At 38.0% G+C, this 15306-nt stretch overlaps 1 protein-coding gene across 1 annotated transcript in view; it reads right to left on the bottom strand.

Moving 5' to 3' along the window:
- Positions 1–15306, bottom strand: part of eys (eyes shut homolog) — a gene marked incomplete at its 3' end in the record, with an annotated part of 165495 nt that overhangs the window by 59360 nt on the left and 90829 nt on the right. The window contains 9 exon segments of the mRNA XM_062430919.1: positions 1366–1539; positions 1699–1775; positions 2176–2288; positions 2472–2622; positions 5438–5529; positions 6028–6218; positions 11489–11699; positions 12161–12285; positions 12874–12998. Coding sequence (XP_062286903.1) covers positions 1366–1539; positions 1699–1775; positions 2176–2288; positions 2472–2622; positions 5438–5529; positions 6028–6218; positions 11489–11699; positions 12161–12285; positions 12874–12998 — 1259 coding nt within the window.

Below are 15306 nucleotides of genomic sequence, written 5' to 3'. Positions count from 1 at the left end.
GGCTTTAAGAAATTATTATGAGTTTTCTGAAATTTTAACAAAACAGTTAATTGAGGAAGTACTACCTTTGAATTGAAATGTAACATGTAAATCCAGAAACCAATTATTAGTTTCTTATCTTTAAAAGTAGCAATTGATGACTACTGTAGGTAGCAGCTGGATAAGCTAATGATTGCAGCTTAGGTTTGAGTAGATAAGCAGATATCTTAATCCATTCCTAACACATTGTGCTTTGGTTTTGGAAAGTCAACAAAAAAAGAAAAAAAAGACATTTACCATCAAGTTATAATATACCAAGATATTTTTGAATTGCTTATCTTGAACTCCTTCTTTGTCACTGTGGCATGTGGAGAAACCCAAAGCTCGACAAGCCTGCCGTGCCTATCTATGAAGGCCAAGCTGTGATTGAACAATCAAATCATTGAACACATGGTCAGTTTGAGATAATTTGCTCTCTAGACATTATTTCTATAGAGGAGGGTTTAGACACAGGTAATAAAGATTTAAAAAAAATGTACATATAATTGTAATTGTAATTAGCTAGCAACATATTTAAATGATCTCTTTAGTGGTTCCTTTTTTATCCATGTTGGAGAGCAAATTATGCATTGCAGCTTCAGGTGAGAATAGGGCATTATATCATTATCATTATCATTATCATTACACGTATCTAAAAAGTCCCGTATTTGTGACCAGTGTAGCTTGTCTTATCAAGTGCACACACTTCATTCATAATTCTAGTGTTAATGCTGTCGTCACTGACAGAAAATGACTACAATAGCAAAACACAGGATGCTTTTTTTCCCCACACTGTCCTTCCAGAGCATGTCATGCAAGGCAAGGAAAGTAGAAGGGGACATACATCACAATAGCACTGAAAAGAAATCTGCTAAAGAAAAAACTTGTATGTGTGTCTAGTACTGCTGTCTCCTTAGCATCAGTGTCAGAGCAGCTCGTACAAAATAAATATGTCTGGTGGGGACAGGGGTGAGAGCATTAGCTGAAGCTTGAGCAAGTACTGCAATGTCATGCCCTCATTCTCAATGAGCACTGGAGGTGAACATGGACACCAAGCGATGGTTCAAGCTGCTTGTATGGATCTTTCATTTCATTAATCATATCCTGAATAATTCACATCACTCAAAATTCTGACTTTAGTCTCCCTCATAGTGAAACCTATTAGCCAGAGAGGCTCAGCATATATTAACCGACATCATTTGTTGGCTTGCTCTTGATGATACCACTGTGGAGGTCACAGTATAGCAGGTTTTTAAGCATTTTACTGTGAGTGTGTGTGTCTGTGTGTGTGTATGACAGCATTAAAAATCTGGGAAAGGATGTCAACAAAGAACAAAAAAGTCCTACCTTTCTCACAAAAAGTTCCAGTAAAATGAAGCGGGCAGTGACAGGAAGGCAGAGCTACTCCAGGCAGCTGCGGCTGATAACACGTTCCTCCATTGCGGCAAAGACCATCAGGGCAAGGTTCATGCAGAGAATGTTTTGGTGTTTGTGTAGGAGCTGCCACTGTTGTTGTTGTTGACGACATTGGTGGTGTTGTTGTTGTTGTTGACGACATTGGTGGTGTTGTTGTTGTTGTTGACGACATTGGTGTGGTTGTTGTTGACGACATTGGTGTTGTTGTTGTTGTTTTTTTTGTTATGGTGGTGGTGGTGGTGGTGGTTGTTGTTATTTTTGCTGTGGTGGTTTTTGGGATTGATTGAGTTGGCAGGCTTGAGGAAGTTGTTGTGGAGGCTTCCATGGCATGCCAATTATATCTGAATGATTGAACCAAAAATTGCAATGGTTAAAATGGACAACAATCCAATGTATCTTAATTTAAGCATCATTTACTTTTAAGAAGACATATTTTTGAGCACCATCTCAGGCAGAGAGGAGAAACTCAATTGCTATTTATCACAATGAGTGGTGGAATTTTCCCAAATACCTCAGACCAAGCAAAATATGACCACTGGGGCTTGTGTTATACTAAATGATCTGAGTGTTGGTCAAAAGACAAACACACAAACAGAAGAAAGAGATACAGCAACTTTTGACTGATCTTTGGTGTTTTTCTTTTGAGAATTTTACTGCCTTTGACAAGTACAAAAAAAAAAAATAAAGCAGCAAGAGGCAACAAATGCTGGGTGAAAATTAAATGGAAAGAGGAGACTTTACCTGCATTGGTCTATGTTGCTGCCTGCGATGGCGTCAGATGTAAAGAAACTCCTGAGTTTATTAATTTCAATTATTTCAATGCAGCCAGTATAGTTGTCGAAAGGTTTCGCTTTCTGAGGAGAAAAAACAAACATTTGATTCACTTATTGCAGTTATTTTCCCATCTTTGACTTTTTTTTATTATGTTGCAATTTTAGCAATACATTATGAAACATTCCTCTAACTTTTCTGCATATCTTTATGTCTTATAGGTCTATATGATCTTAGTTCGCTGGTGAGAAACCACACAGTCATACCTGATTGGGCAGATTTTGTTGTGGCAGACCGCCTATGAAGATATGGTTTGTTCTTTGTATCATGTGTCCCAACCAGTAATTACTTGCTGTACTTTTGACTTTCTTGTGACCAGAAAGAGTCACCTCCGCTTCACAAGGGGTCAAGTGTTGTCTATGGAGTAAGAAAACATCAGGTCAGATGTGCAGTAGACACAGGTACAATCCTTAATGAAAGGATTAGGTAACTTCTGCATTACTTTTAACACAAAAGTGTTCAATCCACTCAGTTAAGACTCGGTTTGGTTTTACCCTCAGTCCCAAATCCGTTCAGTTCAGTCCAGTTTAACAAACATAAAAAAAGACTCTACTCCATGCTTCACCGTGTGTTATTTACACTATATAATGTTATAACTCCAGAAACAAGGCTAATATTTGACTATGAGTTGGCTTCAACAATGTGGACTTTACAACATGGCTCTAAGGTCAGATGATGTTGTGTTTGTGTTGCATGTGCGTATGTCTGCCATCCTCTGCACTCTTTTCACATCAGACAAAAGCAATGAGTAGAGACCATTTACATCTCAGTAATTGCAATATTAAATTGAAAAAATATTTATATATTTAAAATGTGTTACATTACTAGTTACTGCAAAAATGAGTGGGATTACAGATTATAACACTGCATTATTCCCTACTGATATCACAAATGTCAGATGTGCATCTTAATGAAATGTCCATACATTTAAAACATGAATTTTGTAGCATTACTAAGAAAATAATTTATCTCTCTTATCACCTTTCAAGAATTCAAGCAAAAAGTTGATAAGCAGAAGTCTTCAACAGCTGAAGAATATTGTTAAGCTCTAGCAACAAGCCAAATGCCTCTGAGATGACCTTACTGTTGCGTAACTGGCAGGTTTCTTGAAAATAATATAATTAACTGTTAACCATCTATCAACAATTATTATATATTAATGTCATGTGTTTTTTTGACATTAAAAAGTATATGTCTGTGTTTAAAAGCACTTGTGAAGTTCAGGAGATGCAAAGTGAAATATCCAACGCTGGAATTTTTAAAGTTATGGTAAATGTGTCTAATTTTTTAGTCTACTCTGTTGATACATTCATGAGTCATGATACTTTTCTATGGTACTACTTTATGTTTTCTCTAGGTGTCCTATGCACTATTTTGGAACCACCCCACAGCCATTCATAGATTTCAAAAACCAATTCTCCACTTTGAAACAACAGGGGAGAGCAGATAATTACCTAAGTGCAGATTCTAGACTAACCATCTGCAGCTTGAGGGTACTCAGGCCACAGATGCACAGTCTCCTCTTCAGTGTCTCCTGATACCCCTTGTTCCCCGAGTGGAAGTTAGGAGGTCCACGAAGCAATCAAGTCTGATTTGTTAAGCCTGTACTTTGCAGGCTGTTGCATATGCCGGCTAAACACTCGGGGCACTAACTCCAAGCTGCATAAGTCCTTCCTCTTGAGCCAGCGTGGAGAAGCGGTTAATTTAGAAGCAGTCTGCCAGAGCGGCCTGGCTAGCAGCCAGAGGGCACTGTGCTCACTGTCCTTGAGAAGTCAGCCCCACTGGGTTTCTATTTAACATATTGAAAAGCGTCTTTGACGGGAAGATATATTAAAAGTCTATAATGAGTTAGGTGGTGACGTTGAGTATGGCCGTGGCGTTGTAGCTCTGGGTCAAATTAGACAAAGATGGACGGACTCGGCCATCAGACAATTACAAAGAATTTGCTTTGTGACACCAGAAACCATTTTTCCACACTCCCAACCCTCTAGTTATGACAGCTCTCTTTCTCGCAATGTCTCCAAGGGGTTGGTACAGAACATTATGATTGATTCATTCTGCTGTTGTATTTTTCTTGCAGAATAAAAAAACAGAGGTGGAGCCTTGTAGCCTTGATTGGCCCTTCCAGATGCACTTACATATTTGGGGCAGTGCTGCTTTCTGGCAAGAAACACAAGGCAACCTTCCCAGTCTGCTTCACATCGACAGGAAATGATTTACTTACCTCTGGCACAGTATGCTCATAATTACCTTCATTACCTCACCTTTTATGTCTTTTAATCTTCTAAGATTTTAAAAATCAGAACTTCAATTCCTTCTCAGTTTCTCAGTCTGTCCTTTAAATTAATCTAACGATAAAAGAGCAATGTTATAGAAATGCTTATCTTCACCCAAACAGAACTTCTGCTAAAAAAAATAAAAAAATAAAAATGAATAATAATTATTAAAAAAAAAGAAATGGCCTGTTCGTGCAAAGCTAATACAGTCTCTAAACTTTTTTTCCTTAAATACAAAATAAACTGATTGGTTATGAGTTGAACATTAGCCGCTTTGTTTCAGCTGTCAGCTCATACGTAATAAACTTTGTATCTTGAAACTAAACCACAATCTCTCTCATGTCAGAGTATAATGGAGAGGACTGGCAGCAAGATTGCTGGATGGGCTTAGGAACAATATAACTAAAGGGGCCGCAGCCTCACTTTAAATCATTTAAACATTGATTTTGTGCTCGGCTCTTGCTTGTTAATCTTTTCGTAATGAAAAACTGCAAATGAAGACTTTAGAACAGCCAATAAAACATGTTCAGTGATCACTAATGCATTTTAATAGGCATATTCTGACATTTGTTTTAGTTCTTTAAAATGTAAGACCATTTGCCCATTTGTTAAAAAATCTGAATTCTCAGTCTGGTGATTCCTGTCAATTATATGTGTCCCCCTCTTGGTATTAGTTACAGCCATTCTCTAAAGATGGATAACGATGGATCGAGTTATTACCACCTGATGTGCTAACAGTATTTTTTAAATTGTATATTATAAAAACCTAACAAGCTTATGGGTTTGAATATGCCTTTTGCCTGAAGCAAATTCTTAACAGATTGCATCTGTTTTTTTAATACAACTGTTTTCTCTCACACTGCAGCAAGGTTAAAGGAATACAAAAAAGAACATACCTGATGTTAACAATGTGCACCTCACCATCATCAACATGAGTTGATGTGCTGATCCGTGTAACCTCCTCTTCTTCGTTACAGCAAAAGGAATACTGAAACATAAGAGAGAGATGAGATGTTGTTTTTTTAAAGTTACTGCTCTGAACTACAAACCTAACAGATAATCAAGCTTTAATCCTAATCCTACCGACTGAGGTAGCTGCAGACCCCAGAGGTATACTTTTTTGTCACTCCAATTGTTCCGTTTATCAGTTTGTTCCTAATGTTCATCATTGTTTTCTGTTTCTGTTTTAATTAGTGCTTTTAAAAATACCAATGTATTGTGGGGGTTGATTACTGTTAATTTTCATTTTACACAATATGCAAATTAACTGCAAAATGAAATATCTTATCTAATATCATATCATAACTAAAATAATATCTGTTTTTTTTCAGATGACAATTACAAAAGGAATGATGTTTGACAAGTTATAAGTTTGCACATTTTGCTATGTTGGTTATTTCTTACTGTAGTTTATTATTGGGGACCCTTTGTGTGTTAAATATATTGGTAGGATAAGGGTTAATTAGTATTTAACTTGAGTTTTTACCTGTAAAATCCCATCCAAGACAAAGAGTTTCATGAAAAAGAAATCCCCGTTAGTTGGTCCTTGGTCCACATATAGTATAGTTCCCTTGGCCACTTGAGTTTGGAATCTCACAGTAATGTTGTTGAGTGCGCTGAGTTCAGTACCCTCAAACTCCAGGTATGAATTCCCAAAGTACTGAACATAGCTTGAATCTAGGAGATAGAAATATAGGAAGCTGAAATGGGGGGAAGAGTAAACAAAAGCAGGACTGACTTTGGTTTATGTATCTTTACTGTAAAATCTGCTGAGATTCTCTTTTGATCCCTGAAAGAAGAATTCAACTTTTCACTTGCTTTTTTACCGGTAGGTCAGAGCACAGGGTGAGATACAGAACAGCACCTTCAGAATTATTAAATATTGAATGTCTGGCTAAGGACACCTCATCAAATAACCTTGGCAACATGGATACAATGCAGCTAAAAAGCTGCAGTGCACAGGGCAAGGCAGTGTAGTGTGAGAAGTAGAGGCAAAAAGTAGATCATTATTATTATGAAAGCAGAAAAGAGGCTTGAAGGACTCTTAGTAGCATCACAGTTTTTCCTTTCGCTCACTGTACAGACGTACTGTAAATAGTCTTATTTGCCAAAAAGCTGTGAAGCATGCAAATGGCAATATATTAGGCGAGAGAAGAGTCTTGGCTGAAATGAATGTATTCATACAAGTTTATTACATGCCTCATTTTATAGTGGAATAACTTGGCTTATATCATCCATGAGAATGGGCAATTATGGGATATTTCAGTAAAAGTCCCACTGCCCGCAAGCTTATTGGGGGTAGTGACGCAGACAAACTTAAAAGACTGACTCAGACTGCAATTGGAGGCAAGCATTAGGGGTACTCATGCTCAATATATTTCTCATTTGAAGGAAGTGGTGCAATTTGTTGTAGAAAAGTCAAACTGGAGAGCCTGTTAAAATGAAAAGCATTCCTGGATGCACCTGTCTCATGCTCTATCTGTTCTTATCAGGGGAAAAAAATCTAATGATTACACTAGAGAAATCAGCAAAGCTCCTTCAAAGTTGTTGCCATGATTAATCGGGCAACCTGCAAGTGAGACCTTTATCAATTTTTGTTACATGTCAAGTCCTAATAGGCCAGACCCCCTTTGATCTGACAGTGGGGCCCCCCAGGGCATTTGGCAAACAAGCTAACCTAAATACCCACAGTTTCTCTGGAGAGCAATATGACCGGTACCCAGAGGAAAATCCCCAGACAAAAAAAAACCCAGAGAATTATCAGGAGCAGACCTACTGTGATCTGTGAATTAATGAGGATAAATGCACGCAGCAACAATGCTGTGCTGTCTTCTGCTTCACTCCTGACAATGGGGTTTGCCAATGCTGATGATGGAAAATTACCCCTTAGAGACGAAGCTATTCATTAATTTTAAAGCCTTGTTTAGTCTGATGTAGTCTTTGATGCAGTCTGAGGCTGCTGCCAGGAGGCAGCATCGTGCCTCATTAGCAGTTAGCTTCAGTGTCTCCTTCAAAGGTCTCCTGTTTTTATCACTACATTCTCACACCAGATTTTGCATCCACACGTCTCAAGAAACTAGCCGGACTAAATTTGAATTGTAAATGTGTAAATGTGTGCAATTAAAACCATATACTTTAAAATGTTATGCACAGTATCTGTATTCTCTTTACTGCGGTTATATTAATGAGTAAAAAAAAAGGAGGGTTAACATAATGCTGACCAAGGAGTTTGTCACTACTGTACTCTGTTCAAAAGGCTTTACTTAAACGTTTCAATAGGGGGAAAAAAAGTTGTCTCAGTGGGAATATTCCATGATATAAATCTTTCAGATCCGATTTAATCAGGGCCAGTCTTAATACATGTCCATAAAAGAGGTGAGAAAATTGATATGAGTCATATTTAATGTAACTTAGAAAGGTGGAGAATGATGTTGCGGTACAGACTGCATGTGAATGTCAGACAGGTTAAAGCACAAGATATTCCACAAGGAAAATATATTTGGAGAAATGTGAACTTAAAATCAATTAACGTGAGAATAGACTTTGGGCGCAGACATTTAATTGATAAAGACTTAATGTCCCATTTATTAAAAAGAAAAAGCCAGGATGTAAGTCCTGTTTTGTACCTGATTTATTGGGTACGGTAATAGACTGACTGATTGAACTTGTCACAGGACAGAGATAAAATACTGCTGAGGACCATTCTTGGACCCTTGCAATTTCTGAGCCCTGGGGGAAGGCAAAAGGTCATTCCTTACCTACAAAATTGGCAGAAAAGATGGGTTGTAGTCAAGATATGTGATTTAAGAATATTATTATACTGCTGATATACACGGATGAGTTAAATCCTAAATATAATACAGCAGTTTTTTCTTCAAATCTAGGGTATAATTATATCTTTGTTGTCTGGCTTTAAAAATAACTGATAAAATTATTCCTGATTCACACGTGATCCAACACACAGCTGACAGTTACTGTACAGGAGCACACAGGCAATAAACTGCTACTGAAATGACAAATTTAGATGCCGCTTTTTCATCTCGCCTAGCCTTTCTCCCATGAATATTCATAAAGGTGCACACATCATGCGAATGTCATCATGACATGCTGGCAAAGTTGTGCCACTGAATATATTAAAATGGTTACAGGTGCAATAATCAGATGCTGCCAACGCAATTATAAACATGCTAACATAAACTAGTGCTGCACAGAACAAATGTGTGCATGTTAAACTGAAGGTTAACAAGGTGATTGTTTGACAGAAGGAAGCACAAAGAAACAGTGCTTGCTTAAAATGACCCTAAGGCTAACTTCTTATTCATCAAGTTGATTTTTGAGGAGTGTACAGTAGGTAATTTCATTCCTGCTACACCTGGCCACAAGATAAGAGCTTCACCTTTGCTGTGGTGATCACTCCAAGTTGTGGCTTAGCCGCCCTAAGCCTCCCTCCACTGGCAGTGTCCTTTCTAGATTCCCATCAATTCTCATACTGTAGAGCTAAAATACTGTGGAGCTCAGCATTGCATGTACGGTGATGGAGAAAAGGGGAACCCACAAGACAATCAGCTGTGTCCTTGGAATAAGGCTTCTTTTTTTGTCCCTAGTTTGAACTTTCACATCAAAGAGTGGGAGGAAAGATCAGGATTCTGACCAACTGCACTTGTTCTTTAGATGTTTACACCAGTGTGACACAATATCCTATACAGTCAATGTACCATATTAATTCCCCACTGTACTGTATATTAAAATTCCCATTGACTTCATCAAAGGTTGTGTAGCAGTCTTGGGTTTAAAGGAGCACTGTCTGAGTCTATTTCAAGCAGCACCAAGGGCACTGCATGCTTTTAGATGGTGACCTAGTTAGATAAACTCACGAGTTTCTGGGTCCTCTTTACTTTAAAACTTATTTACTTTGATTATGCACTTATGTGTAAAAGAGTAAAGAGATTTTTTTGTATGTCAGTGCCAGGGTTTGTTTTTCTTTATCAGTGTCTGTGTGCATTTAACCCTCTCTAATACAATGCACTATGCACTGGATGGGAGCTGGATCAGGTGCAGCAGGGAGGACTCCATTATATTTGGCCCACAGTGATTTTCAGACTGTCGTACTGAATTGGTTCAACCTCGTCTGTGTTCAATAGGTCTGTTTTACAGCTCTATGAACAGTTTCAAAGGTAGACAGACCTCATCTGTCAAGAAATAACAATCTGCCCAGTCCTCTGAATTCCTCCTCTCACATAGATGACTGATCCAATACCAGTAATGTATAACATATTGTTTTCTGTGTCTTTCATTTGAGTGTTAAAGGATATAGGCCAAATAATGATTGTACTTATCATTCTTCGAAATTATTGTTCTCAAACAGAAAAAGAAAATGCACTTTAGTGGCCAATCCAAAAACTAGAATTTAACAGGATTTTCCCCCCACCACAGCTGCACAAACTATGGCAATCTCTCAATCAAACCTAAAATATCATCACCTGCTATGTGCTAAAAATCACATTTGAAGTACAAACTCAGTGGGAGTCCCCTCTCAATTGAAACTGGAAATTTGGGCAGTAAAAAATGTTGGTGGGAAGGACAGGGGAAGGATAGCTTTGTAATTTGTAAAATATCCTTGACCACCTCGAGTACAAATTGATTGGTGTAATGGCTTAGTTGAAATAATTTAGTGGCACTTCCTTGCACACATAATGTTAATGGAAGTAATGGCAAAGTAATGGGAGATGTGTCTTGATTGAGCCATGTTAATTCAAATTGATACGCTGCCATATTTAGGGAGCTGATCCATCAAAGGTTACAGACTTCATTTTTTGTAGCGGACAACTGTCCCTGAAACTGACTGTCCATCTAAATGCCATGGGTCAGTGTTTTACAGAAATATAATAATCATATTGATCCACTTTTTTCTCTCATTCAGGAAAGTTAACATTGAAGAAATAGTTCAATATTTGGGAACATGTTCAGTTATCTTATGCATTAAAAAAAACATTAAATGTTATTTAGTTAGCCTTAATGGGCCATTATAATAGTGAGAAGTGTTGATCGGATGATCAAAAAGCTTTGGATTGTCCCTATCCCCACAAATGTCACCAATTGGAAGATTGGCGGTTCGATTCCCAGCTCCTCCCAGTCCACATGTTGATGTTTCCTTGGGCAAGACACTTAACCCCAAATTGCTCCTGTTGCCGTGCCAACGGTGTGTGAATGGGTATGAATGGTTAGTTTCCTCCTGATGAGCAGGTTGGTACCCTGCGTGGTAGCCCCTGTCATCAGTGTATGAATGTGTGTGAATGGGTGAATGTGACGTAGTGTAAAAGCACTTTGAGTGGTCATAACGACTAGAAAAGCGCTATATAAGTACAGTCCATTAATTATTTAACTTTCCAATGTCAGATTAAGGGGGGCTGTGTAAAGCAATTTCTGTAACTTTCCAAAAACTGACAACCTGACATTCACACTGCTTCACGCCATGAGCCGCCAGCTGTGCAGAGGTGAGAAAGGTACCAGGGTTGAACTCTGAGACATGGTCTGACTTGTTATGTTACCTTTGGACAGAGACAGGCTAGCTGTTTCCCACAGTTTCCAGTCTTTTTGCTAAGCTAAGCTGCTGGCTTTAACTATATATTTACCTTGCAGACAGTGCATAAATCTTCTCACCTAACTCAGCAAAAAGTGAATAAACATGTTTCCCAAAATGTCAAACTGTTCCTTTAAAAATATATAGAACCAACTTGAATGCATAAAAACGTTGAAAGAAAATAATTCTAACTGAAGCAAAAGTGAAACTCCTTAAAACAATACAGCCTCTGAAGCTCTACATATATTTCACAATTGGTAATTAGGAACTAAAGTAAACTGCATCTACATCTGTTTCAAAGTGAGCATAAGGATGCTGCAGCACACATGGAACTGCACTACATGCAGACACAGTGTGGTTTTTGTACCTGTGGATTGCTCAACTGTTGGTGCTGGGCTGATTGTTGCCGTCAGCACTCTGGGTGTGGAGCCGCGAGTGTTCTTGACTACAGTCACCAAGGGAACAGCATCCGTAGCAAGAGGAAGGCAGGTGACCTTGTTGATGCCATCTACACAGGAATATGCTTCTGGACATGGATTCGACACGCAGTCATCATAGTTGATCTTGCAGTTCCTCCCCTGTGTATGAAAAATAAACAGCCCATAGATGTGTTGTGTAACTTTGGGATAAAATGCTAAATGGGACATAATAATGCAGCTTGAATAATAAAGTTAACATTATAGAGGGCATATGGCATTATGTACCAAACTAGGCATTTTAAACATACAAACCAACTGATTACTAATCGTTCTAACAATTCTTTTTTGTGTCATTTTTATGCTGAAATTTCAAATCCAAACATGTCTCTAAAGTAGTAGACTACATTTTATTTTTTATAAGAAAGAGATCTGACTTTCCCATATTTTTTAAAATACTGATTTGACTGTAAACAACAAAGAATAAGGCTATCACGAAATGGTAACAATACAGTAAATTATACACTCAATGATATATTCTCAAGAGTTAAAGGTTCAAGAGGGTAAAGGTTAATTTAAAAAAAAAAAAGGATGGAGAGAGAGAAATAGGTGGGGAGTCTCACCACAAAACCAGGACGACAGAAACAGGTGTAGCCATAGCCTGGATCGTTCTGAATGCATATCCCCTGGTTGCAGGGCTGTGGAAGGCACTCATTAATGTCATCCTCACAGTGAAGGCCTGTCCAACCTGCCAGGAACAAAAGCCCACAGAGTCCCGTGGTGAGCCCAGGCTCTCCCACTTCCACCCTCTGAAGTGAATATCAATCAGATTCTCCTACATTGATTTGCTTCTTTTTGGGTTCGCACACATACACAGACAAGAAAAGGCTTTCACTAAAGAGTAAGATGCCACATACATTTTAATGAGCCAAGGCAGTATCGTCTTTTTATCACTGTCTTTTTCAGTACTGTATGAGTACAAATTTCTCCCTAGAGAAAAGTGGATGACTTTTGAATAGCTTTAAGGCAGCGAAGCTATGCAGGCATTATGCTAACTTTTAGTGACACTTTATATGGCCGCTTTCAATCCAGTATGGGCGTGCTGTAAGTATTAAGATGGTTCACATATGGCAAACTGTGCTCTACCACATCTGGGTCACAGTAAAAGAATGCAGCTGTCTTGTTCACTTCAAGTAATGTCTCACCATCAAGGCTACATCTTTGTAATCGTGTTCAATAACAAGTAATGTTCCTATAATAGGCCCTATAAGGGGGAAAACTACTTTGCCTCATTTCAAGGAAATTGAAAAACTCACAGGATGTCTGAGTGACTCACCTGACCTGCAGTGGCAGACGTAGCTATTAATAAGATCTTGGCAAATGGCACCGTTGTGGCAGGGAGCTGAGCAACATTCGTTAACATCCACTTCACAGAAATCCCCCATGAAACCTGGTGGACAGCTAAGAAAACATATCATACTTTAAAACTGTGAGGCTGTCTGCCAGTGCTGTCACTTCCCACTTGTGGGTCTTACACACTGCATCCAAGAACTGCTTGTTTTCATTTTGTCAAAAAAAGTACCACAACTTTTTTTAGTTTGTTTGTTGCATCTTATTAACGATTATATTATTTAAAACAGATGGAAATCAACATTTATAGAACTGAAAGAAACACAATAGTGGAATCAGTACAGCAGGCGATAAACTAAAAACTGGGACTAATTAAAGTCATTAAGCTGTGGTGAATTTTTCAACTAGCACCTCACATTTACCTACATTCAGTATACTGAACAATATAATACACAGGGAATAAATTAACATCCAAATGGCTCATTCATGCAGTACTTTATATTCATATTACACATCAGTAGTACCATGTAGCCTTAATACGTAGCTGCATTATCCACCCAGTGAAGTAAATATTTTGATGGTAAATATTCCTTATGCTATGGTATTATGTTTCTTATCTGTACAACTCAAATCAGTAATGCATTAATTAAACCTGCACACTGTCAGCAAAATATTTAGTATAAGTCACATCAACACAGACACACACAGCAAAGTGTTTTGCAGATCTTTAACTAACAGGACATTTCCATTCAAGCTGAATGACGTTCAGAGAAAACACTGCTGTGCATAGTTAGCAGATGATTTTGCCAATGTCAACTAAAGGCCCTAGGTGTTCACAAACTATTGACTAAATTAACATGCATTGTGCTCTATGCATTGTTCGCCTCAGTGTTAATGAATGTACAAAATCAGCCTAAATGTTTGGCATGCTTAACAATACAACAAAACATCAGTTTAAAATATTATTTTAGATGTGCATAAAAACCCATTTAAACATTTAGGTGCAGTTATGCTTTTCTGTTTTGAAGTGAGGATCAATTACACCTTGAGCAAAGAGCAGTACCACTTGATTCTGCAGATGTCATCCCCACTGGCTTTAAGTTTTGTGGAAGAGCAGTCATTTTCCAGATGGACAATGAGCCTGATCATGCATCAAAGCTACCTTAGGCCACAGAGACCGAGCTCTGCTGACTTGCATGGATTTCTAATTCACACTCACTAGACCTCAACCCCCGCTGAACCTCTTGGGGAATATTTCAGAAAAGTATAGAGAATGCAAATTCTCAAATCTACAAACGCCTGAATAAAATTCATGTTTCAGTAAATGCTAACAAACTCTTGTTATATTCATGAGGTTAAAATTCCTCCTTGGGATTTTGACTTCTGTTGTAAACTGTGATCTGTGAGGTGCTGTTGATTTAATGATGTACAATAACACCATAACATCAGAAAACGGGCGAAGGGTTTCATGCATAACCTCTTAGTTGACCACCATTACAAAGAAAGGAGTGCTTTTGAGGCTATTTGCTGAACAGGTGCAGAACTGAATGTGTTCCACTTCACACATACTATGCAGATTAAACAATACTTTGTATTTCATGTTGTTTGATAAAGAAACTATTGAATTTATATTTGTGCCTATTAGTCAGTGCACTGGCCTGACCAAACCCCCCTCAAAACATTCATGATGTAAATGTATGAAAGAGGCCTCTGCACCAAAAACACAAGATTAGAAGCTGCTGTCACTCAGAATTTAACTGTCAAGTCTTTTCACTAACACTAAATGAACTAGCACTGGACTGGAGCTAAATCTGTATTAATGTTTTTTGGTGGTGTATAATGTTTTATACATCAGTAATGTGCATAATGCATCCACACTGCAATAAACTGCAAAATTACTGGCTTTTCAGCTTTATCTCAAATTCTTTAATTAATAATAAACATTTATTCAATATCCTAAGAATCATCCCAATTCATAAAATGGAATCTTCTGTTGTGGTGGAAAAGTGGACACAGTGCACAATCTTCACAACAAGCTGTGCTGAGGCAGTAGGCAGTGCACTACATCAATACATAATGCTGTAAAGAGCAGCAACCTATTTGGAGCTGTGAAGTTTTGGATACATTAAATCACAACATTGAGCATATAGCAGCACATCAGCACAAGGTTAGATACTGTAATTAACTGAAAGGCATCCAGGGGAGCTGCTATGTCAACTCTGCACACTTTTACTACATATACCTTGTATTCATATGCACTTCATCACTCCTGGGAAAGCATGTCTTCAATTAAAAAGTCATGATGTACCACAAACCAACCTGGAGGACTGCTACTGTATATGGGAGCACAAATATAGGGTACTGCAGCACCATTCTTGTGAGAGAATATACATTTTTAATTAGCGACAAGCAAAATTCA

This window comes from Scomber scombrus, chromosome 12, assembly GCF_963691925.1.
Source record: "Scomber scombrus chromosome 12, fScoSco1.1, whole genome shotgun sequence".
Lineage (NCBI taxonomy): Eukaryota > Metazoa > Chordata > Actinopteri > Scombriformes > Scombridae > Scomber > Scomber scombrus.
Note: the sequence above shows the minus strand (reverse complement) of the source record. Positions and strands in the feature narration are given on the sequence as shown.